The sequence below is a fragment of the Oikopleura dioica genome, chromosome PAR (assembly GCF_907165135.1).
Source record: "Oikopleura dioica chromosome PAR, OKI2018_I68_1.0, whole genome shotgun sequence".
NCBI lineage: Eukaryota > Metazoa > Chordata > Appendicularia > Copelata > Oikopleuridae > Oikopleura > Oikopleura dioica.
In genome coordinates, this window is record NC_137293.1 from 1,623,203 (window position 1) to 1,647,171 (window position 23,969).

Below are 23,969 nucleotides of genomic sequence, written 5' to 3' on the forward strand. Positions count from 1 at the left end.
CCATTTTATCCCAATCTGCAGATGTTTATTCTGTTTCTCTCTTTAATTTTTAAAACCACGGAAAAAGACGTTTGACGAATTCATGGACCATGTCAAACAAGGCGCCATCGAAGTGGGCACTGACATCTGGCACTCGGCCTCCACCTTCTTCACCGGTCTTCTCTCTGAATCTTCAGAATCGAGCAGCAGCAGCTACGATTACTACGATCCAAACCAGGGGCTCTCGGTTATAATCAATGGCAACTACGCCTCCATAATCGACCAGAACGGAAACAAAATTCCGATGACTGTCGTTGGCGAAAATATGTACAGACTTAACGACCGCACGAATTTGGTCATTACGTAAGTTCTTGAAGTTATACGATTAAAATGTCGAGAAACCGTTCGCGATTTTGAGAAAAAAAGTTTAGTAGATGATCCCCGCGCGGCTTTTTTTATATTTGACTTGAAGCCGCAATCGGCTTCTCGAGTTATTGAAAAGTAGAGACGTCAGGTCTAATATTGATCCTATTATTTTTCTTTTTAGAAACGGCGGGCTAGCAGTTGTCTCCGTTGATGGAACAAAAATCGGCTACGAAATCGACGATTACGACTACCAGTACGAACTCAATGGAGGAGCATCTCCATTCATGATCTACGGACTTCTCTTCAGCTGCCTCATTTCTTTGATGATTCTTTTCGCAAGTGAGTGATTTTAAGATCTTTGAGAGCTTCCGCCTATCGTCATCTGGCCAATTTTTGGCTCTGCACGGCTTCTCGATCCTATTTTCTGTTCCTCATTCTATACCTTAGTCATGGTAAAACGCCGTCGAATGATGATCCACCGTCGCTACTTGCTTGCTCGTAACTCACTTGCCACCGCCGCCGATTTCGCTGTTGTCGATTCAGAAATCCCCTCCGTCAACAGCGATAAAGCCAAGAAAAACGTCAACGACGCCCCGCCCTCCTACGAAACGGTCACTGAGCAAGACAAAATGCTTCCCAAATATGAAGACGTTTAGCTTTTCCTTCCTGTTTTCTCCTCCCATTTTTTCATGATGTCACTGACTCGTACTTTATTTCGCTCAAAGTCGAGTTAAACCAATTGCTTACACATATAAATCCCCCTCTGAGCTCGGCAACCTGTGTAAAAAACCCGAGTCAGGGTCTGAAAGATCTTTAGAAAGACTGCCGAGCGCCAGGGGTGACCATTTGGGCAAAAACGCTTTTGGGCGGGCATTTGGTCGGCTCAACGCCTGAAAATAGGCTGGGCAACATGGGATACGTCGGGCATTTGGGCATTTTCTGGGCAGTTGGGCACCATTGGGCAGCTGGGCAAATGCCCACCGGGGAAAATCACGAATGTGGGCGTTTTCCTGCCCGCTTATTGGTCGTTAAGCTCGCAAAGAAAAAAAAGATATAAGGAGAAGGTTCTGCAAGGGTGTGTGAAGTGGACCTCAATGGTTAGCTGTCTACCTTTGACCTCCTGATCCTTTTATGAAATTATCCACCCCGTTAACTCGACTTTTTTGCGGAGATGGTTCTGCAAGGGTCTGTGAAGTGCACCTTGAAGGTTAGCTGTCTACGGTAGACTCTACCCTTGACCTCCAGATCCTTTTTATCCCTTATTTTTGAACCCCTTGTTCGAGACGGTTATGCAAGAGTGTGTGAAGTGGACCTTTATGGTTAGCTGTCTATTCTTGACAACCGGACGGAACTTTTACATAATTATTTTTTCGACCCCTTTTAAATATTTTCCAAACCTTTCAAGATCCTTTTTTTGCTTAAAATTCGTTCAATCACTTCAACTGAAACAAATTATTAAAAGAAAAGTAAAAAAGTAAAGTTTTAAGAAGCCTGAAATGCCGGGAAAATTTTTGCCCGAAAAATTGCCCAATCGCCCGGCATTCTGGGCACATTGGACTGGTCGGGCATTTGGTCGGCCCGGGTCTTGATTTTTGGTATTGGGCGGGCAATTGGTCGGCCCGACGATAATTTTTTGCCCAAATGGTCACCCCTGCCGAGCGCCTATCCTAATAATGTAGCCGCAAAGTGGCTTCTCAAAATCACCACTCAAATCTGATTTGATTGGTAATTTGTATAAATTCTTGAGAACGCGACTTTTCTAGAGGTCTTTCAGACTTTCTCTCATGTTTTCTACGTAGGCAGGCGAGCCAAGATCCCCTGGGAAGTTGGCAGCTCCAACTCTTCAGTGATACAGCTTTCTTTTCTTTGTCACTGCAGGCCCATTTCGCCGATCTTTTAAACCGGCTTATCCCTTTCTTGTATTCTCAATGTCTCTGAATGAACCTCTCCCGAACCTGAAAACGACTGAAAAGTATTGTATCTTTTTTTCTTTATCCTCTAATCGACTATTCAATTATTGCTCCTCTTTATCTGTAAATGCTCTTCAATTCACTCTTTCTCTTTCAATTCTACTCAAAATACAACAAAAATATTCCTGAAAAAACACCCGTAAATTAGTCCTTACTTGCAGGATATAAAGTAATTACCCTAACCATTGAGAAGCCGCTTGCGGCTTCGACCATACAATAAACTACTCCCGCTCAGCGTGGCTTATTCTTCGTTTCACCCAAAGCCGCAAGCGGCTTCTCGAGAAGCATGAGTTCTAGATATGCTTGTTTTCAAATTTAGAAACAAATTTAGCTTAAAGATTTGAAATAAAATCAAGTAGAACTTTTCTTTTGCCAGCTGATTAGCGATGGTATGTAATGGGTTCATGATCAATAAGAATCGAGCTCCGATGCAACGAGAGAATCATTCATCGGACGAAGAAGACGAGGATTGGAATCCAATGCCGATAGTTGATGCTCCGGAGGAGTTAGAAGACGAGGGTTGGAATCAACTACCGATAGTTGATGCCCCGGAAGAGATAGAAGACGAGGAAGAAGTAGCTGCTGTTCAAATTGAATTTGTGCCGGTGCCACAAGCAGATTTTCCGATGTATGAAGAAGTCATGTCCCGCGTTGGTCTTTTCCCGCTAGTGTCCAATGATGGTGAAGAAAAAATACAACAGCTTCGCCGAGAGATTGACAACCTTATTCAAGAGGGACTTCTCGACTTTACGATGAGCCCAATCTTCGGCCGGACGCTTCATGAAATTGCAATAACTTTGCGATTTTTCTTCATCCAGAAGTTATACGGTCGAGATCTGGCGATCAACGTTTTAGTCGAAAGAGCTGGTGGTTTTCAAGAAAGGTCCGGTTAAAAATTGATCTTTGACCGAATAAAACCAAAATTGAGAAGCCGCTTGCGGCTTCTATTAAAGATGGAAGAGTGGCGCTCTACTCGTCTTTATCTTTTCTTTTGAGCTCAAAGCCGCAAGCGGCTTCTTGATGTACTCTAATATAAAATACTTGACACATTTTTGACCGTTAAAAGTGCCAGAGAATTCATCAGATTCATCACCGAACTACACAATGTAGGAACAGACTACGATCAACGCAATTATATTATGATGATGATCGAACGACGAGACCGTTCTGACGAAATGCCTGACTTTGATCCTCATGCTGAAATTGCCAATTTGGCGTGAACGAAAACGAAAAGATAAGAAAAAAACTTATTTTGACTGCCCGTATTGAAACTGTATTCGAACGAATTACTGTTACTTTAGTGCAGTCTGTAATCCATTTATCGGAAAAAAGAATTTTTGAAAATAGAATCTTCAGAATGGGCAATTCAAAGTCGACTCCCTCGGAGCAAGTTATCTTCTCTCCGAGCGAAGTGTACGTCATTCTATACGAGAATGGCGTGACAAACAACACCATCATCAATCGATCAATCAACGCTTCGACGGCAGTGAGCAGCAATACAGAAGTCCCGGCAATCGCATCAATCGTCTTCAAGGGCACGGAATTTGTGTACGACAAGACAATCAAGGAATTCGCAGAGCCAGGGAGCATCAAGCCTAATATTCGGGAACGTTTCAATCTTGCCCAAGAATTCGATGAAAGTTTCAATGATTTGTCGACTGAAGAATGGTTCAGAATAATTGACCAATTGGAAGATGACTTCAAGTAAGAATATGAAAGCATTTATTCTATACTTATACATATCGTCTTTTCGATGAATCAACATTGAATACACCTCTAGTCTCTTTTTCACCCCTTCTTTAGTCATTCAACTTACGACTGGTGTACTCACAACTCGCTACATTTCGTCCAACGAGCCTGCGAATTCTTCAATGTCGATATTCGAGCTCGACAGGATTTTCGGAGGATGCTAGAAGACATGTTCAGAGTCGAGCATAAATTCATCCAGGGATTCTATAATATGGCTGGTACAGCTCTGTATGCTGCTGGAACTGCACTTGGCATGGCTAACCCTGCGAATCCCATTGCTCCGGGTCTTCTTCAAGGAAGGGGTTCTACCTTACAGACCCTAAACTAAAAATCAAGCTGAATTCTTATTTGAAAAGCTCCCACAAAGCCTCACGGATGATTGCGCCCAACAATCCTCTTCATCGACCACTTCAATGACCCAAAAATGTCTTCATGAATAAATTTCGCACCTGATTTAATACCCTGTCCAATAATTCAGCCCCTGCCTTCCCACTTCTCACTGAAAAATAAATCCACAAAAGTTCCATTTTTTATGCTTGGTTTTGTTCCAAAAGATCGGCCATTTTGGGAAGTTCCTTGGAAGTTATTTGTAACGGGCTTTTTGTTACTTGTTTATCTTTACATTTGGTCGATTTTCTTGGCGATCATCAGGTCGATTGTTCAAGAGAAGTTGTTTTTGAGAAGGAGGAAACGAGCTCTTCAGGACATGAGAATCGCGGCTCCGAAAACATATTTCATCATTTTGATAAAAATTAATAAGTTCTCATAGTTCACATGGGGTTTTTACTGTTGACAGCTTTTCTAAAGAGAAGTTATTTAACAAACTTACTTATTTTACCAAGTATACACCAGGGTTGAGTTTTTATTTATTGAATTCATGTTAGGGAGCTTACTTTGAGATTAAAGATCCTTCTTTGATAATTTCTCCTTTCAAATTTTTGAGCCACAGGCAGATCTTGGAACAATTCCTTGGAACACGAGCTCACCAGCATCTAACTGTTGTCTTTTTTCACTAGAATTTTTGTGCGATGCTCGCTGCGGCAGATTCTATCGACGACGACCTACCAATCGAAAATTCTGAAAGTGATCCAGTTCCAGACCCAGTTGATTCTTTGTCGGAAAAAGTGATGGAGCAAGCACTTGAGGGAAAGCTAGAGATTCAGATCACCGACGCCGTGTCAGAAAAAGAGACGATCAAGTTCAAGATTCAAGTCAAGAGCGACCTTCAGAGTTATACAGAATCGAGAGGACGCGAATTCAAAGTTGAGAGAACGCATCACGAGTTTTCTTGGCTGCACAGTTCTTTGAGTGAGAATCAGATGTACGCAGGGTATCTCATCCCGCCAAAGCCACAGAAACCCGACTTTTCCTCACCGAGCAAACAGCTTCACGACATTTCTGAAAAAGAAGAAAAGCTTCCTAAAGAAGATATCGCTTTTCTCAAGGTTAGCCCTTTCCTTACTCATCCTCCTTCCAAAAAACCCTCTTTACCTCCATTTAGACCGACCTAGAAGACAAGTACCTCGCCCAGTTCAAAAAAGCAGTCTCAACACATGAAATCTTCCTCAACAGAATCTGCCAGCATAAAATTCTCAGGTTTGCTTCATTATTTTTCCTTTTTCTCAATCCTTTTCTTTAGAAACGATCATGATTTACGAATCTTCCTAACTTTCGATGGCGAATTGAACGTCAGAAGTAAAAACACGAAAGAGCGGCTAACTGGTTGGCTGAGAAAGGGCGAAATGGCAATTCAAGCTGCTTTCAACGACCGTGTCAAAGATCCTGATCCATTTTTCGAGAAGAACAGAGTTTTTATCAACGAATACGAGCTAAGAATCGACAATGGAAAGAGGAAATCAAAAGAAGTTACGAAAGAATATGGATTGATCAGCAAAGAACTCATGGCGATCATGGTCGAAGTTAAAAGAATGGCGGCGTCAGAGGCCAAAAAGTAAGAAATTATTACTAGCAACAAGAAGCTGCTAACAGCTTCGAGACTACCAAGTTGGGATTATCACAAAAATTTTAGCCCTGAAGCTCGAAAAATCGCTTTGGAGAGATGTCTGAATATCGTCTGCCGTGATCTTCCAAAAATTCAAAAGTGGGAAGGCAGAATGGGCTCAGACACGGAACTGAAGCTGGTTGATTTGATGCGATATTATGTCGCGGAAACAGAGTCTGTCAAAGAACTTCTAATTCGGTAAGCAGCAACTCTGTAATCTCAGCCGAAGACAATTTTAGTCGGCAGCAGAGTCTTGACGATCTCGATCGGAAAAATCGAGATCTTGAGGCGGCGAAGATCAAGAATAAGAATGTACAGCACTTTGAAGCTCGAAAAACAGTAAGCACAATGTTGATTTCACCTCTTACTAGAATTAAGGCTGCTGTGGAGCATAAAGATAAACTAGCATCAGCGGGGAAAGAAGAACTCGTCAGATTTGAGAAAAATCGTGAAGAAGCTTTTGTCAAAAATCTTGAAGAACATGCAGCACTGCAGCTCAAACACTCACGCCAAAAAGTCAATGTCTTGGAAAATATGATCAAGGTAACTTTATATTTCTATCTAATACACTGGTTGTTCTGTGCCGACGAATAATGTCTAGCATCTTTTTTCATTTTTTCTGTTGAAATAAAAACGAATTTTAAGGCACTGGAGGCAGCAGAAGGCGAACTCTAGTTTCTTCAAGTCCATTTCTTCTCGCTTCTTGCCGCATTGAACGATTGAAATCAGCTTCTTATCATCCTTCTTCCATTCTCGCCTTTCTTTACCCTTCGAAATCAAGGAAGACAACCAATTATTCCAAATTCACGAAAAACTTCAAAAAACTTCGCCACGATCAACATCACGAGCCAAAAAACTGTACTCCAGTGCAATAAACATTTCTTTCATTTTGCCTAATCATCGAAGATACACGGACACCTTCTTTCGAAACCAGCATCATTGAAAATTATCAGCGTCATTGTGTACTCTGCTCTCTACGATTGATAGATTTTAAAAACCGTTATTCATTCTGCTTCGCCATTTCTGTATAAACTCCGAATAAAGACATAAATTTATTTACCGCCAATGCATCAAATCGGCCAAAATTACCATTTGAGAGGTCTAATCTAATTATTGTTGCATTGAACTTATTTTTTGCATCATCAGACTTGCATGAATATGGGAAGACATAGACAGAAGGCATGATTCAGGTTTCTATACGGGTTGCCGAGATCAGAACCTCTGATTCAGAAGCTTGCAGTGTAAGGATCGTGATACTCTTCGTTTCGGGCAATTTTTACGCCTGGGTAAGCAAACTTATTTGAAGTCCTTGAACGTCGAATATTCACGTTCCATACATTCTACATCTATTCAAAAATACGATAGCGAGGATTCGAACTTTTGTAAAGAAATCGCTTTTGACCGCAGAAGAGTATCAGCTAGAAAGTCAAAGAGAGTGGGATAAAACTGTTCTTGAAAGTGGATTACACAGATCTTTAAACTAATTAGGATGCTTTTATATACAAAGAAATTTCTTCGGAGCGCTCTCTATCCCCACGAGCAACACCGTATAAAATGCCCATTGTCGTTTCTCCACTATTCAAATACTGAAAACACGGGTCATTACTTTACCCCTTGTACATCCTGTCATTTGTCAGCTCAGAACTTACCGACCTTTGATTTTTCGCTGAATGAGAGGATTTTACTTCGTCTTAGCGACGCTAGGAATTGTTTATTGCGCCGAAAATTATCGGTACTTTCCAGGTAACAATCAGCCTTTCTATAGTTTGCAAATATTTTGGTCAACAAACAATTTGATAGTTAAAGAGTACAGATAGTTTTCATCAGAGTGAACATAGGGATGTGACTACATCGCCGATTTCCTTATTAATAATAACTTTTTATTATTAAAAAGTTAACGGTATTATTCGTCATCATTAGACCATTTTGTTCTTAAGAACTACTACTAAAGTCTTTTTCAAACGAAAACAGAACTTCCAAATAGACGATTTTCAATCAAAAACCAGAAAATCTCATTTTTATGAAATTGTCTAGATTTTCCATATAAGCGACTGAATTCGTTTATAAAATCAGATTAGAGAAAATTAGTTGATTGACAAGGATTTTTCATGGATATTTTTTATGACGACAAATATCACACTAATAAATATAAATTTCGTTTACATTATTAAAGAAAAGGTCATCCGTATTTATAACATTTGTCATTTTATCGAGAATATTTTCTGAAAGTCTATCTTGAGAAAGCCGTATCTGTTCTGGAATTATTCCAAGCAGTAAAATCGGAAGTAAGTCGGTAATACAAAGTAATCTTCTATCAAATATGCTTCTCGCATACGCCTTTGCTGAGTATTGGCTCAGCAGGCAGAGAACAAGAGGCCGCTGTTTCCTGGATTGATTCCACCGTGTCTCAAGAATAATGAGCAGCTTACCGCTCGCAATACCCAAGTTCAAATAGATCCATTATGGCTTTCATATTTGATCTATTTGACATCTCGTAACGGATTTATTATGGCTGCGATAATCAGCAGATGGCCTTTTCAGTAGAATAAAAAATATTTTATAATAAACTTAAAAGCTCTATACGAAAAACAACCCTCATCGGAGGATGTAAAAAAAATTTTCTTAGACAGAAATGAAAACATCCAATGCACCGAAAAATGGACAGAACCGCTTCGCCGAGAAATGGGCCGTGCTATGAATGCCCTGTTCAGAGGCGTTCAACAACAAAATCATCCCTGTATTCCTGAAATGTCGAATCTTCACTGCAAAGACTTGGGAATGGTGACCGGAAAACGAGGGAGAGAAAAAATGGTGCAGCAGTGCATAACGCAAGTCAAAACGCATCCTACGTACAAAGGAGTTTATGATGTTCGTGACTATGACCCCACCGAAGAACGAGGCGGTGTCAAGTGTTACTTTTTATTCAAGCTCAAGTAAGTTCTCGAGTAGGACGTAGACTTCGCGACTCCATTTTTCTTTATATTATTTTTCAGAACGTATCGACGAAAGAATGGCATCAAACGATCTCGACTTTTGACCAAACACATTCTGAACAAATGTCAACGAAAAGACCGTTACAGGCGACATTTCTGGTCTGTCTGGGGAAGATGGGGTCAGTGCTCGCAATCATGCGGCAATGCTGTAAAAATGCGAACGTAAGCAATCTTTTTGTCAAGTTCTTCTCTGAATAGAAACGGCACTCTTTTATGTGCGAGCAAGTTGAACATACCTCTTTAGCCGAACTTGCTCAAGCGGAGATGGCGGGTGCAGAGGAAACGAGTTTGAACAAAAGAAGTGTCCTTACTCACCTTGTCCAACTGTCAGGTACAATAAAAGCTGTGGATTAGTCGAAAATCTGAATGCCATTGACGCCCCGTTCTCAGGGAATCAGACTCATCAAGTCGGAAAGCTTTAAATCTGAGAGGGGAGACCTACCGGACAGCGATTTCAGATTGACCTCTTTTTTCATTCGTCATTTTTGATTCTGGTCGTTGATTTATTATTTGAAGGCCGACAGTTCCAGCATATCAATACGTGACGACATGGACATCTTGGACCGAATGGACCAGCTGCTCTAGAAAATGTGGAAAGGGCGTTCAAACTCGCACTCGAAAATGCCTCGGTGCTAAATGCCCTGGCTTGTCGAAAATCTCAAGGTCTTGTGTGGGAAGATCTTGCAATCAGAATCATTTCTCGGGTTCTAGCTCATCGTCTCGGTATCCAAAGTTAGTAAATATAAAGGCTTATAAAGCATATTTAATATTCCTTTAGTGATGATAGCCAGTGGTTCTCCTATTCTAGCGCCGAGCGCAAAAGGTGAGCGAAAATTCCAAGGAGGAACTCTTAATATGACTAATCGATACTAACCTTTACTAACACAACTTACAGTACTACCACTTCCTCCCCTCGTCATGTGACCTCAAACCCGAACTTCAGTAACTGCGGAGCGCTGGAATCCTGTGGACACGGCGTGTGCAAACGAAATTGGTACGGCGCGCAGGAGAGGTCAATACAGCTGCTTTTATTCTTATTTCCCCCTTCTGAATTGTCTTCTTGTTGAATTTGTAGCTTTTAGCAAGGGGCTTCCGTAGGCTTATTCAAAAGTTCAAAATATGAAAGACAATTTTGACCGATCATCAAGTACTGTGATTGCTACCCTGGCACGGAGATTCTTGGAAATGGCTATTGTCAACTAATAAAGTCGGTCACTCAGAAGCCAACAACAAAACCGCCTCTAACCACCATCAAAACTTTGAAACCTGAATATGGTAAATCAATATTTAATTCATTCCTACTTTCATGTTAGCGAAAATTCCTCGAGTATCATCCGATTGTTCGACAAATTCTTTCCTCGACTCTTTCAACAGAATCCTTTCAAGGGATGAGTGCCTGAGAATGCTCCACAAACGTAGGTTCTTCAAATTCTCCTCCCATTCATTTTTCTTCTAAGAAAACTATCCAAAGAACACTTCCGACTGCGTCAACTACAATTACTACAGCGGCCTTGTTCTCTTGTCAAAGTCGAATTGCCTAGCTGCTTTGGATGGAATCGAAAATTATGCCATTTCGCACAGAAGAAAAGTCTTTCACAAAGGTAGAGTTGTATGATCTCTTCGTTGATTTCATCGTTTTTCTTTTCAGATCCAGTTGACTTGTCGGATTGCAAGAGATACGATTTCTATCTGAATAGGGTGTTGCTATCTGAATCTGAATGTGAAGAATATGTTCAAGCTCATACAAAAGAAATGTGTAAGTTTAAAACTGTATTCAGGAGACTGTTATATGAAAAACGAAAAAGTCCTCCCACACCGGGAATCGAACCCGGGCCGTCGGAGTGAAAATCCGAAATCCTAACCCCTAGACCATGTGGGACTGGAGATAGGGCTAAGCTAAATCAGACAGTATCGATCAAAAATTTCTAGCGTATATTCCGAGAAGCAAAGATGAATGTTACGAATTCGAATTTTACACCGACGAAGGCTACATTTTCTCAACGGATGAGTGTCTCGCAATGGTGAACAACAGAAAACTAGCTGAACGATTTGCCAAAGACTAAGAAATGTCCATTCTGCAGCATTATTATTTGAAGAACAGCATAGTCATTTGACTTGAATCTTGTTTCAAAGTTCAGAAATTATTTCCTGATCAGTTCTTTCTCGATTCAGAGAGTCATAAAAATTCATATTTCAAACTTTGAACAATATTTTTTAGAAGACAACTCTTTACGAAAAATAGCCTTCGATCATTTTTAATCATGATCATTGCTAATTTTAACAAGCCGAAGTGCCACCAAAAAGAATTACGGTGAAATACGTATTTCACTAGGATGATGAATTAATGTAAGCGAAGAGCGTTGAATTCAAGGAATACAGACTTTTAATGGAGCTTCGAGAAAGAAGCTTGTTTTAACGATAAGTTCTCGGAGGATTATTTTATTTTTCACTGAGCTCTCGTTAAAAAAATCATTATTGATACAGGTAATTTGCGGCTACATTAGCGGATTAATCTCTTTTGCCCCTCAAGGACTCGGTAAGTAGTATACGATCAGGTTTAATTTATTTCCGCTTTATTTTTTCTCAGCCTTATTTTGACTTCTTTATTTACAAGTTCAGCAGGATCCAATTCGATTTCTCAGGACTTCCCACCTTCCAGCCGCGTGTGTATCCGATTCGCGATAACAAGTGGCAGCAGTATTTGGCTGTGCCATTTTTCTCTTTCCTTCCTTATCGCAAAGTGCCATGCAAACAACCTTCTTCCCCTTTTTCTTTGATCGGCAAAATTTTCCATCGAAGCTGTCCAACGGATCCTCCGATGCGGCACATGGATCGTCGCTGTTTCTAGCGCTGCAGGGGCAAATCATTATCCAAGCGAAAATCTCGTCTGTTGAACTGATTGATTTTCTCGTCATGAATTGAAGATTCAGTTCAATAAGAGTATTGCCATATCCAAACGATGATTCTTTCTGAAAAAAATACAGTAAGCTTTTTTCCCTCAGCTGCTGGTTATCGAAATGAAAAATAAGCCTATTCAAAAGAAGATAGCAGGTCCTTGCGCTAAGGGCCGCCTGACCTACCGGAAGAGATATTTTATAGATAAAGCTCTCTCCTTCTTCCTTCCAGTAAGCTACTTTTCTTTCAGTAAAGTCCACTTTTTCTCTGAACGCGATGTATAAGTTGTCTTCGCTTGTGAACCAATAACCATCAAAAACTTCATTCAAATCAACTTTAATTTTCGCATCGAAGCAACTTCCACAAGACTCGTTTTTCGAAGCCCCAATCCAAGTATTTTTCGTCAAATAAGCACAGTATCTCGATCTGTTTGAACACTTTCTCGAATCTGCAATTACAGAGGAAAAAAGCGCTAGAATTCTCCAGACACACATTTTAGACAGGATAATTCTCTATTTTATCGGCTCCGAACGCTTTTGAAAAAAGGTTTGACATTTTCGTGACAAGCTCTGAGGGCGCGCAAGGGTACTATCAACTTGACACATTGCTGAATAAATATAAAATAGCTGCTTACGGGAAGCATTTTGGGAAATTATAAAATGGATTTTTTAACAAAAGTTAACCTTACGCCGCCAAGTGTGCCATATATGGCACCGAGATTTAAAAACGCCTGTAACTTATTTTTAACTTGGAGTAGAAGTTTCGCCGACCCCCCTTTATACCCCTACTTTTCGCTCAACTTTCACGTGGTAGACCTTTGGTTTGGTTAGCTTCGCTACAAATTCGTCAGAATAGCGAATTTAGCTTCGCTACTCGTGTGCCATATATGGCACAAGAATGTATTGCGATGTGCCAAATATGGCACATTTGGCGGCGGTGGGACTTTTTTTCGCCGAAAATGCATTGTAAGAAATTCTCCCTTATAAGAGGAACATTAACATTGCCGAGATCAATAAGATGTCATTTGATGTCATATAATGTCAAATGTCTTACATTTGTAATGTTGGCATAAAATTTTATTTTTTCTACATCTACAGCCGGCTTTTCGACACATGTGCCATATTTGGCACATAGAATACACTGCAATGTGCCATATATGGCACATTTGGCGGCGGGGGGTGAATTTCGGGTTTGGCGGCGTAAGGTTAACAATTATGCTTTCATATTTATTAAGAAACATATTCGGAGAAGATATTTTAATTATCATACATATCATATACATATCATATTGTATGTCGATCTCAATCTTCTTTTTCGTGAATAAATCGTTGGAAGGGATAAGCCGAAAGAGCAGCTAAAAATATAATTTGTTGGATTGTTTGCCCAATACTTTTATAAATGAAGTGGTCTGATGAAAAAACGAACCTGGATATAGATAAATCGCGGCGGGAATGAGTTTCAGCGCTAATTGAATATTTTGATACGAAATTCGTTGATGCCAGAACTGGATCAGTAGCACGGCAGACGCATAAAGAGGACTACGCAGAATGATTATATTTTAATCTTGGCAGACGGTATACCATTCGTAAGAAGAGTGAAACACGCAAATGACCCAAAAGGTTAATCGCAGAAAAGTCAAAGCAAAAACTGTATTTGACGTGAGGTTTTCAAGTCCAACAGATTGAAGGAGTTCAGACAGCTCATACGATAAAACTGAATACTGTATTATCCTTTATTTATTTTTATTGCCTTCTTACTATCAGAATTCTACGAGACTTATATTTCAACCTTTCAAAAGTTCAATTTTGAGTATCATAATAATAAACTCATAATTGAAGCCTCTTTAATTTTGAACTCAAAATTTCAAATTTGGCAGCCCCTTCAAAAGAAAATTCTGAAAGCCCCCCAATTTCTTCAGAAATAAACTAAATATTTAAGAAAAAGTGACTAAACTGTCACATTTAATACGTCAGTGATGAGTACAAGTCTAATTTTTCTTCGCTAAGAGGGCTTACCTGCGACCTGTGTCAGGGAAATTAGCTTCAAAGAGACGAAGACGGCGTATGAAGGTGAACCTTCTCTGATGAGATTGTTATTGCGCTTAATGAGGTTACTGTAAATGTGATACTTTTTATGAGAAACGTCAACAACAGTTTGTTCAATGTCTTTGCAATAATATAATATCATTGTAATTAAGACTATATGTTGAGGGGTTGCTAAAATGAATCCCCAAGTACCATAAAGTACCAAATTGGTATGTAAAGCATATTTATGATTGGAAATATTTTTTGACTTAGCAGTTCTCCTTGCCCTACATTTGATAATTGCCCGTTCATGTTTCCCCTCAGTAAGGACATTTACTAGCAGACTGATCCGCCTGAGCACGAGCCACTTTTTTACGTAAAGAGTCTCAATTTGGCAGCAGGAGTAAAAGGGCGCAGCGGCGCTCGATCTGCTCTTCGTAGTCTGATCCTACCTTTATATCGCTCTCCGCGACCATTGAAAGCCCTTAAAATCAGGATTCAATAAAACGAACTAAAAGAGAAAGTTGTCTTTTTTTTACCTGAAATACTCAGCCACCAAGAAACTTGAGAAAATGCGTCTGAAGAAATGAATAGAAATCTTTTTTCTTTTCGTTAAAAATTTACCTGTCGAAAATCCTCGGAAACAATGCTCTAAGAAGAGGCAGAGAAGAATAAAAATTAAGGAGCGGCCTGGAGAACGGTCGAACTTATGAGAGAGTTGGGAATACTTGGCGAAAGAAGATAGTATGGAACATGAAAAACTTGTATTTTTAGGTACACAAACATGCGTATTCGTATAAAATGCTTTCATTAATTATTCAGCGCTCATTTTCGGACTTATACTTGGAGTCGGCTCATTTATTTTGTATATTTATTGGTCCGCCGAGGAATCTACCAGGCAAGGTCAAGCTTTTTACCCGCGCTTGCTTTCATTATTTTTGAAGCAGCCTTTTTTAATTGACCTCAAAGAAGTCGAGATGCGGCAAATTCATATTCAGTAAACCGCGAGTCTTCGTTTTACAAACAAATAAAAGCCGAGACCTACAGTTTTGAGAGGTCGAATTCGACGCGAAATGGCTCCCTGGAAATAAATACGAATGCGATTGTTCTAGTGCCAAGGGATAGCTGTACTGATCATGATCATGTCGTGACCCACATTATTCCATGAAGGTAGGAACATAGGCAAGAATTAGGTTGAATTACTGTCATCTTGTTTTTAGACAAGTTCAACCAATTTTTCTTCGCAATCGACGCAAATCTGTATAATCCGCCATTCGCCACTCTTTTTCCTGAATACTGAGCAAGCTAAGAAACGGGTTCAAAAAAGATCGTCATTGAAATGATCTCATAAACTATTGATCATTTCGTAGAATCGGTGTTAATTTTTAAATGAATCTTATGAACCCGTTTTCTGAAGAATTCAATAGCTGGAGGAGCAATAGCAATGTAAAAACCTCCGTAATAGCCTCTTGAATAATAAATCATTTCTGTCAAAGATTTTTTGAAGAGATTACTTACTGTTGCATGATTATTTCTGCCAGTTCTGTATATTTGGTTGCGGAATAATAGATCTTTCCAAAAAAGAAGCACCAAACCTAATAATGACAGTCATTATTAGTAGGGAGGGGACACAAAAAAGATTTTGGTACCATTAGATCCAGAATCAAATTCTCTATCACATATCCGAGAATAAAAAAAATCCGTCTTCATTCGACGATTTTGGCATTTTTGGCACTTTCAATGGCGATTTTCATCACGTGACAATTAAAATTGAATTTTTTTTTTTCAAGAATTTTTTTTTGGTTGACCATAAAAAATCTTTTACCAAAAATTTTTTATCATTGCTCCTACGAGTAAAAAGTCCATTTTTTGTATCCCCACCCTAATTATTAGTCTGTTGATTTTTCTACTAAAATTGAAGGAGGGGGTGGCTCGAATCGAAAAAAATTGGCCAAAATTTTGGTCAGATTTTACACCAATCAGAATAGCGCTTTCAGCTAATCGGCCAATCAAATTCTATCAAAAAAAAAACTATTTTTTGTAGAAATTTTTGTCGACTCAAACCCAATAATTCGATTAAAAATGGTCATTTTTTAAATTAAGCGCTCAGAAAATAATAAAATTGGAATTTGATGATGCTTACAAATAGTCTGGAAGAGAAAAGAAAGACTCTATTATAAGTCGTCGTTTCCAAATGATTGTATCCTTTTCTCCAAGCATTTGCAGTCTCTGGAATGTACTCTCCCATTTTTAATTTTCCGAAATTTTGAGATTTCTTTATTAAAGTTTACGTCGAAGGGGACGTGCCTCGGTAAACAGAAAAAAGCAAAGTCTTCGCCAGTTTATGATTTGTTCAGCAAATTAGCACTTGAACTCGCCCAAGACCACAAGCTCGATTTCATGAGGGTTGAAAAAGCCGCGTTTACAACGGGAAAATCAACCATAATTCCACAGAAGAAAATCCACAAAACCAGAGTTTTTTCGGTTTTCAAGAATACACATTTCATTTTCCCGGCTCATTAACCTGCCCATAAAATCAACCCTTCAAAGAAAGAGCTCATCCCTGAGACCTTGAGAGGCAAAGAAGAGGAGGATGTCGTGGAAGTTTATTACTCGTAAAAAGGCACATAGTCCATCAAAATTTCACATTTTCTCATTTTCAAAAACACGCTAGAAATTTCAAAATGAATCCTTTTTTCGCTGCAGGAACTGTTATTTTAATACAGACGATGAAGAGTTGCATTGTTTTGGGTCACTTGTTGAAGAAAGAAGATAAGGAAGAGTGTGATTTCTACGTCATTTCGCTGAATTTGTAAGTTTTTCTTGATAAATATTGCAATTATCTGCAATTTCACTTCTAGCTGCTGTTTGATTTCGATGCTTCTTTCGATTCCGATTGTTTCTAACTTTGGCGATTTTCGAAAGATGATGCCTCTGGCGACGGAGTTTACTTTTGGAGTCAATTTTCTTGTGATTACCTCATGCTTACAGTCGTTTTCCAGCTGTTTTGATACAGGCAAAGATTTCAGATATTGAATTTTTTAAAAGTTTCAAGAATTTTATTCAAAAATCTTCCAGAAGACAGCTTGAATTCCGTCATTATCCCAATAAATATCGATATTTTGCTAATAATGGTTTCAATTGTTAGTATCATTCGAATATTCGGGTATAAAAAACCATAAAAGACACTAATCTACGGACTCATAATCGTGATCTGGTACACTGGGCAAAAATACAAGTCGCTGCAACAAGAACTCTCGAAGAACTCGACAATGTGGATAACTCCTTCAGTTTCTTCGCTCTCAAAACATGATCAGATCAAGAATTTGGACGGTTCTACCGGTGATTTCGCCATAACAAGAAACTCGCTTGCCTTTCATGCTGAAAATGCAGATCGTCTGTTGAAGGAACTGATCTTGAAAACGCCCTTTTCGGGGGTTAATTTTTGATGATCATTTTGAAAGACTTTTGAATCAAAAACTGAAATTTAAAACCATTAAAACTTCAAAAAACTGTAAAATAAATTCTATAAAAGAAAAAGCAGGAATATTCTAGAACTAATTTCTCTGACAAAAGGCCTAGATCTGTAAAGATCCCCTCAAAAATTGATCTTTTGTCATTGAGACGGATGTTTAACTCAAACAAAGGGAGAACACTAAGAGGAAACGCATAAAAACTGAGTGACTATCTCCAATAGCCGGCATTACAACTAGAGAAAGATGGCATCGCAATTTATTCAAATAGCCTTGGAAGCCGACAAAGTCGTCGTCTTTTCCAAGTCTTACTGTCCTTACTGCAAGAAAGCGAAGGATGCTTTGAAGCGAGCGAATATTCCTTTCAAAGCTTATGAGATCGAAAATCGCTCAGGTACAACAAAAACGCAACGCTCTTTCCAAACAAATTTAAAGATTGCGCCGCCATCCAAGCTGAATTCCGAAAAATGACAGGCGCTCAGTCCGTCCCTCGAGTCTTCATCAATGGCAAGTTCTTCGGCGGTGGCGACGAAACAGCAGCTGGAGTCAACTCTGGAAAGCTTCAAAAACTCCTTTAATAATCTGCTTCTTACATGGGCGCTTTAATAAATTTTATTACAGAAAGCATTGTTCTTCACAGGATTTCATGCAGAAATCAGCTTCTACTTTGAAAACTATTGCATGTTTAGTATCTTCATTGAGTTCATCAACGACTCTTGCTTCTCGAAGCTCTCTGAAATTGAAAACTTGGACATGAGATGAAGCAATCATGATTTCAGATGATAACACTGCAGCAGAACCAAATCGAACAACCTAAATTGTATCAAATTTTAAGTGATCCTTCGAATCAGTTTCAGAATTCAGTTTCGTCGCTCTCAAAACACGATCAGATCAAGAATTCGGACGATTCTACCGCTTATTTCGCCATAACAAGAAACTGGCTTGCCTTTCATGCTGATTGTCTGTTGAAAGAAATGATCTTGAAGACGCCCTTTTCGGGGGTTTATTTTTGATGATCATTTTGAAAGAATTTTCAATCAAAAACTGAGATTTAAAGCTGTCAAAACTTCAAGAAAACTGTAAATAAACTCTTTAAAAAAATTTCTAGAACTATTTTCTTTGACAAAAGGCCTTGATCTGAAAAGATCCCCCAAAAAATGATCTTTTGTCATTGAGACGGATGTTTAACTAAAACAAAGGGAGATAAAAGGGGGAGGGGGTCACAGTTTTAACGGGCAAATTTTTCTCGAGGCCCACAATTATAACGGCATCAATATTCTCCCCGAGCACACTAAGTTTACGGGTTTTAGATTCTCGAAATGAATAAGAGGAAACGCATAAAAACTGAGTGACTATCTCCGTCAGCCGGCACTACAACAAGAGAGAGATGGCATCGCAATTTATTCAAACTGCTTTGGAAGCGGACAAAGTCGTCGTCTTTTCCAAGTCTTACTGTCCTTATTGTAAGAAAGCGAAGGATGCTTTGAAGCAGGCGAATATTCCTTTCAAATCTTATGAGATCGAAAATCGCCCAGGTAATACAAAAATCTCAAGTTTTTACAAAGAAATTTATAGATTGCGCCGCGATCCAAGCTGAATTCCGAAAAATGACTGGCGCTCAGTCCGTCCCCCGAGTCTTCATCAATGGCAAGTTCTTCGGCGGTGGCGACGAAACTGCTGCTGGAGTCAACTCTGGAAAGTTGCAAAAGCTTCTTTAAAAACTTGCTTGAGTCATGAGTACTTTAATAAATTTTCAATTTTATTACAGAAAGCATTGTTCTTGACAGGCATTCATGCAGAAATCAGCTTCTACTTTGAAAAATATCGGATGATTTGTCTTTTGATTGAATACATCAAAGACTCTTGTTTCTTGAAGCTCTTTGAAATTGAAGACTTGGACATGAGTTGAGGCAATCATGATTTCAGATGACAAGACTGCGGCGGAGCCAAATCGAACAATCTGAATATGTTCAATAATCAAGTGCCCATTCTACGGAGGCATCATAGGCTATGATTCGTAGCACATTATACCAAGTGGTAATATACCATAATACATTCACATCGATGAGAGTTCTAAAAGTATATAAGTTATATAATATAACTATTTTTGAGATTCAAAAAGTTATGGTTCCTACTGCTGCTTTTGAAAATAAAGACCTTACTTCTTGTAGTCGCTGTCGATATTGAAAACGACCAGCCCCTTCCTTCGTCATCACCAATTCATAGACATCATTCAGCCCATCAGATCCACTCCAACCGCCGATCAGAAATGCTTGTCCACTATCATGAACACTTGCAAGCACAAAGTCAGCGATTCCACTTTGTCTCGGAAAATCAGCATGTTCCACCCAACCATTTCTTCCGCGAAATTCAAGTTTGCTGTTGAAATTATTGTCCGCTCCATAAACTCCTCCGCCAACGACGAAAGTTTCCTTCTGAAAGGAACCAAGACCGCCTCGGGCGTGTTCGTGCTGTGGAGAAATGTAAATTGAGTTGCTCTTTTCTCCATCGAATTCGAAACAAGTCTTGCTTGAAGAACCAAAGCAGAACATCACCACTACAGTTAATAATCAACTCTTGCCTTCAAGGGCAATTTTAAATTGCCAATTTACCATCGTCTTCCCAACCAAACTCATTCTCTTGCAACATGCATCTTCCATTGAACGAGTCAAAGTTATATGCTAGTTGTTTTCCCGTGTTTTTAATCTCGCAGTTCTCAATTTTCGCCACTTGACGGCGCTTTTTCGCCCCACCGAAAAGCATATGCTCTCCTTTGAAATACTGGTAGCAGGTTGAAGTAAGATCGACTTCAGGGTCAAGAAGAAGTTTTCGGTTTTCCTTTATTTTTCCATCTTATAATGAGTTTTTGAATTTAAGGGTAGGGTCCCCGTACTGGGTCAGGTCTCAGAATCGGTTTTTGACTACTTTTTCTGAATCTCTATGAAATTCTGAGCAAAAAACTCTACATGAGTATTATCTCTATCTTAACCCATTTTCGCACAAATTGCAATTGAAAATGGCGAAAATTAGTGCATTTTGGCCCAAAGGCGGAAATTTTAAAATTTTTACTATTTTTGGTCGTTATGTTAGGGTGTCGTATGATACCTTTTTGGAAAGCCCACGTTCAGGAAATCTTTTTGCGATGAGAACGGAGCCTTTTGGGCTATGCCCGCAAGGCGATTCACGGAGTCAAAGGGACGGAAAATGGGTACCTTCGTACTTTAAAATTTTTAACATAGAAAATTTTGACCAATTTAAAAAAGCTCGTGTCATTTTTAAGATTAGGGTCCAAACTTTACCCTACAAGAGAATCAAGAGGGTTTTCATTGCTCACTTTGGAGGAGAGTCGCCCTGAATATTGGCTATTTTCGCGATTTTTCGCTGAGACGACAACTTTGAGCGAACCGCACGTGACTTTTTTCTTGGAATTTCGAAAAAAGCTCGTGTCAATCAGAAGATCTATGATTGAACTTTCATTTGAGCCATTACACGCCTTCCCAGCATTGATAGGTTCGGAGGAGAGTCTCGCTGCTTTGGGCCTCTACGGGGACCCTACCCTTAAATAATTTTCTTTGTAATATTGTCTGGCAAACTCTTTTCTTGGCTGAAAATGACACCAAATGATTTTGAAACCATTTTTGCAGCGGATTCTTGCAATAAAATTGCATATTCTTGACAGTTGAATTGTTCACAGGGACATCCAACTAAAGGATTTGATGAAAATCGAACAACAATTACCGTCTGAAAACCTTGACAGTAGCTATTACAAGGACACTTCGAAATAGCCCCCTTTCTGATCACATAACACTCTTCGATGCAATCTTCATTCGCACAGGAAGAAATGCAGTTTCGCTCTTCATCAAGAGCCTTTTTCATGCAAAAATTATACTCGGAATTTTCCCTGGGGTTCTTGCAGCTGCATACAGGATTAGCGCACCCCTCACATCCGTTCAAACAGTCATTGTTACACGGACAAGCGGCACCACAACGAGAAGCGTCTCCCATGCAAATGTAGTGGCAGTCACTTTTCGCTGTACTTTCGCAATTACTTCAAAGGAATAATATATTTTAACTACTTCCGGAAGGAGCCAGGTGGTCTTATGGTGTAACGGTTAGCACTCTGGACTCTGAATCCAGCGATCCGAGTTCAAATCTCGGTAGGACCTCTTCTTTTCTTTTCATCCCTTTTCCTGAGACAGTCAAAAAGCTCTTGATTGCACATCTGCTCGCATCTTTCTTTGAGCACCAAATCTCTTGGAAAAAAATCCTAATCAAATCAAATAAGACAGCTTACGGGCATTGGGCCGAGATGAATGCAGAAAGAAAAAGAAGAAGCAGAAATTTCATTCTTCTTCTCGCTTTCGATTTTTCTCTCCATGTGATAACCTGATCAAAAAGCTCCTCGGAGGAAGAAGTCTTGGCAAATAGCATGATGATCAACTTCATTACCTTTCAAATACCGTAATACGCGTGCTCTGGGCAAGGCAACCTGTTCTGCGTAGAGGACCTTGGACTCCAAAGGCTTGGTGGGTCCTGATTCCTCTTCTTCAAATCCTCACCTGTATTCATGTATCTTGCCTACTTTTTAAGATTGTATGATCTGTCTTCCTGTGCAAATATTCTTGAGAAACGACGACAGAAGAAGGTTAAAATTCAAGGAACTTTATTCAGAGAAGGCATTATTCGAAATTTATCAAGAATTTTAGCATGTGTAATTGAAAATATCAACAAAACTGAAATAAAATGAATCAAGGCTAAAACTGGCTCTATTCTAGTGCCAGCCTAAAAGTACAGAGAAGAGGTTCAACGATAATAGAAAGCGTTCCTGAAGAGGAAGAAAATAGGGGAACTAAGAAGAATATTTTTGAGCCAGTAGAAAAGGGGGTTAGTGGGAAGAAGCGATACTGTCTTCAAGACGGGAGTTGTTGAGGAACTGATTTTGACTGCGAACTTGAATGTGGTAGCTCGATTGCGAGTGGTTGTCGTCGAAGTCATCGTGCTCTAGAAATACCATTTCAACATGAGAAACAGGCACCGGAAAAGGTCAAATAAGGGCTTTTTTCAACGAAAAGACGATGCTTTTTAAACTTTAGTAAAACGGTTTTTTTCTGATGTTATAACTTATAAGGCATCTGAAGCTAAATTTACCTTGTAGAAGAGCGTCGATTTCTTCGTTTTGAATTCTATACAGTGCGTTTCTTCTCGCCTGGCTTGTATAAAACGAGGAGCAAATGAACAAGCTCATTTCTGAAGCAAAAGCGGCGGCGACAACTCCGACCATCGGGTTGAATTCTTCATTTTGCGAATTCCAACGCATTCTGAACATTTTGATTTTGGGCGAAAAAGGGAGGATGAACTTACTGCAGGGGCTTGGAGAGATTGTTGAGCGAGTGGTCGATGGCAACGTAGGTGAAATAGGCGAGCACAAGCATGTTGAAGATGGTGATGAGGATTGAGAGGATTTTGTAAGCGAAGTAGAGCTGCGGATGGTCCAGAGAAGTAGCGATGATTCCGATCAAGGCACAGCAAAAGGCAACGCTAGAATTTACAATAATGATAAAATCAAGAGGGAAAAAGCGGACTAAAATAGCGAACAATATAAGATTTCTTACCAAGTGAGCACAATAGAAGTAATGGAAAACGGCGGCAGAACTTCAGCAGCCACCAAATAAGCTAAAAAGAAGAATCAAAACTAAAAAATACCAGAAAAAACAAACCAGAACAGCCGAGACAAGCGGAAATTAGCAGAAGTTGACATGCAGAAAGCCAGCCAAGAATTTTCCTTGGAGTTATCGGCACGAAAAGTTCTTTTCATAGATTAAATTTTGAGTTTTAAAATCTAATTTTGAGAATTTTTTTAGAAAATTGCCAAAATTTTTGATCAAAAATGATTTTAACCCATTTTCTTGGACAAAAATACAGCAGGAGAAGAAACAGTCCATCTTCATCGAAAATATCTTATTTCTTCTTCTTTTTTCTCTTTTAGAAAGTCTCGTTTATTTCATTTTTGCTGTTTTTCGCCGTCTTGAAACAGGCGTCTGGAGCGAGCCAAAATGTGACGCAGCGGGAGAAATGTGAAAAAATGACTCAGAATTAAGGGACCCGGGCGAGTAACGCGAAGACCAACTTCACGCGCTCGCCATTGATCTTTCAGAAAAGCTTTTTTGAAATTTCTTTTTGCTAAACATATCTTCATTCCCTCAGCTTTCACCTCCAATTTTCAGATTTTTTATATCATTATTAATTCTTGAGCTAGGATGAATAAAAGAAGCGCAACTTCAAAAGGATTCAACTCCTGCAAACTTCATTTTATTTTTATGAAACCAGCACCATTGAAAAGCCCATTAAATTCTGAACAGATTCCACTTAATGCGCTAAGCTAAAACTGTACTTATTGCCCTTCACGCGCTGATTAACAAAAGAACTTAGCGCTCGAAGCTTGGCAGGACGCTCCGATCGGGCTATTTTGGGGTATTTTGGGCTCCCGGGACATGATTCCCGCTGGGCGCGCGCTAAGT

General features: G+C 39.4%; 11 protein-coding genes and 2 non-coding genes across 13 annotated transcripts; 9 read left to right on the plus strand and 4 right to left on the minus strand.

Annotated features, from left to right (window-relative positions):
* The first annotated feature begins 20 nt into the window (after positions 1–20).
* Positions 21–2,425, plus strand: LOC145702239 (uncharacterized). Its single transcript, XM_081779454.1, has 3 exons — positions 21–342; positions 527–684; positions 793–2,425. Exons 1-3 carry the CDS (start codon positions 83–85, stop codon positions 999–1,001), a joined length of 627 nt encoding a protein of 208 aa, XP_081635580.1. The 5' UTR covers positions 21–82; the 3' UTR covers positions 1,002–2,425.
* Positions 2,426–2,476: 51 nt separating this feature from the next.
* Positions 2,477–3,659, plus strand: LOC145702238 (uncharacterized). Its single transcript, XM_081779453.1, has 2 exons — positions 2,477–3,198; positions 3,382–3,659. Exons 1-2 carry the CDS (start codon positions 2,702–2,704, stop codon positions 3,533–3,535), a joined length of 651 nt encoding a protein of 216 aa, XP_081635579.1. The 5' UTR covers positions 2,477–2,701; the 3' UTR covers positions 3,536–3,659.
* Positions 3,660–3,672: 13 nt separating this feature from the next.
* Positions 3,673–4,590, plus strand: LOC145702240 (uncharacterized). The gene is made up of 2 exons (XM_081779455.1): positions 3,673–4,019; positions 4,119–4,590. The coding sequence occupies exons 1-2, from the start codon at positions 3,673–3,675 to the stop codon at positions 4,390–4,392; spliced, it is 621 nt and encodes a 206-aa protein (XP_081635581.1). The 3' UTR covers positions 4,393–4,590.
* Positions 4,591–5,054: 464 nt separating this feature from the next.
* LOC145702237 (sorting nexin-5-like) lies at positions 5,055–7,114 on the plus strand. Its single transcript, XM_081779452.1, has 7 exons — positions 5,055–5,509; positions 5,566–5,660; positions 5,704–6,015; positions 6,094–6,264; positions 6,306–6,405; positions 6,445–6,609; positions 6,712–7,114. The coding sequence occupies exons 1-7, from the start codon at positions 5,093–5,095 to the stop codon at positions 6,739–6,741; spliced, it is 1,290 nt and encodes a 429-aa protein (XP_081635578.1). The 5' UTR covers positions 5,055–5,092; the 3' UTR covers positions 6,742–7,114.
* Positions 7,115–7,668: 554 nt separating this feature from the next.
* LOC145701093 (uncharacterized) lies at positions 7,669–10,126 on the plus strand. The gene is made up of 7 exons (XM_081778322.1): positions 7,669–7,809; positions 8,693–8,999; positions 9,060–9,221; positions 9,304–9,390; positions 9,576–9,791; positions 9,838–9,882; positions 9,955–10,126. The coding sequence occupies exons 1-7, from the start codon at positions 7,737–7,739 to the stop codon at positions 10,124–10,126; spliced, it is 1,062 nt and encodes a 353-aa protein (XP_081634448.1). The 5' UTR covers positions 7,669–7,736.
* An 85-nt stretch (positions 10,127–10,211) lies between these two features.
* On the plus strand, positions 10,212–11,205 carry LOC145704746 (uncharacterized). The gene is made up of 5 exons (XM_081782214.1): positions 10,212–10,334; positions 10,373–10,474; positions 10,517–10,660; positions 10,708–10,815; positions 10,989–11,205. The coding sequence occupies exons 2-5, from the start codon at positions 10,462–10,464 to the stop codon at positions 11,120–11,122; spliced, it is 399 nt and encodes a 132-aa protein (XP_081638340.1). The 5' UTR covers positions 10,212–10,334; positions 10,373–10,461; the 3' UTR covers positions 11,123–11,205.
* TRNAE-UUC (transfer RNA glutamic acid (anticodon UUC)) lies at positions 10,867–10,938 on the minus strand. Its single transcript has one exon. It is a non-coding gene; the product is annotated as a tRNA-Glu (tRNA).
* Positions 11,206–12,621: 1,416 nt separating the features above from the next.
* On the minus strand, positions 12,622–16,248 carry LOC145703515 (uncharacterized). Its single transcript, XM_081780877.1, has 11 exons — positions 16,122–16,248; positions 15,497–15,573; positions 15,390–15,446; positions 15,268–15,283; positions 14,603–14,684; positions 14,518–14,556; positions 14,431–14,462; positions 13,970–14,054; positions 13,535–13,667; positions 13,380–13,492; positions 12,622–13,308 (listed from the first exon to the last, which is right to left on the minus strand). The coding sequence occupies exons 1-11, from the start codon at positions 16,224–16,226 to the stop codon at positions 13,256–13,258; spliced, it is 792 nt and encodes a 263-aa protein (XP_081637003.1). The 5' UTR covers positions 16,227–16,248; the 3' UTR covers positions 12,622–13,255.
* A 1,337-nt stretch (positions 16,249–17,585) lies between these two features.
* On the plus strand, positions 17,586–18,069 carry LOC145703047 (uncharacterized). The gene is made up of 2 exons (XM_081780358.1): positions 17,586–17,845; positions 17,887–18,069. Exons 1-2 carry the CDS (start codon positions 17,698–17,700, stop codon positions 18,027–18,029), a joined length of 291 nt encoding a protein of 96 aa, XP_081636484.1. The 5' UTR covers positions 17,586–17,697; the 3' UTR covers positions 18,030–18,069.
* A 599-nt stretch (positions 18,070–18,668) lies between these two features.
* Positions 18,669–19,215, plus strand: LOC145702916 (uncharacterized). Its single transcript, XM_081780212.1, has 2 exons — positions 18,669–18,986; positions 19,027–19,215. The coding sequence occupies exons 1-2, from the start codon at positions 18,839–18,841 to the stop codon at positions 19,167–19,169; spliced, it is 291 nt and encodes a 96-aa protein (XP_081636338.1). The 5' UTR covers positions 18,669–18,838; the 3' UTR covers positions 19,170–19,215.
* Positions 19,213–20,986, minus strand: LOC145702915 (uncharacterized). Its single transcript, XM_081780211.1, has 3 exons — positions 20,064–20,986; positions 19,614–20,008; positions 19,213–19,411 (listed from the first exon to the last, which is right to left on the minus strand). Exons 1-3 carry the CDS (start codon positions 20,212–20,214, stop codon positions 19,214–19,216), a joined length of 744 nt encoding a protein of 247 aa, XP_081636337.1. The 5' UTR covers positions 20,215–20,986; the 3' UTR covers position 19,213.
* A 559-nt stretch (positions 20,987–21,545) lies between these two features.
* On the plus strand, positions 21,546–21,617 carry TRNAQ-CUG (transfer RNA glutamine (anticodon CUG)). The gene has a single exon. It is a non-coding gene; the product is annotated as a tRNA-Gln (tRNA).
* A 486-nt stretch (positions 21,618–22,103) lies between these two features.
* LOC145703878 (uncharacterized) lies at positions 22,104–23,525 on the minus strand. Its single transcript, XM_081781276.1, has 6 exons — positions 23,355–23,525; positions 23,169–23,256; positions 23,064–23,124; positions 22,813–22,989; positions 22,600–22,769; positions 22,104–22,452 (listed from the first exon to the last, which is right to left on the minus strand). The coding sequence occupies exons 1-6, from the start codon at positions 23,397–23,399 to the stop codon at positions 22,337–22,339; spliced, it is 657 nt and encodes a 218-aa protein (XP_081637402.1). The 5' UTR covers positions 23,400–23,525; the 3' UTR covers positions 22,104–22,336.
* Positions 23,526–23,969: the final 444 nt, after the last annotated feature.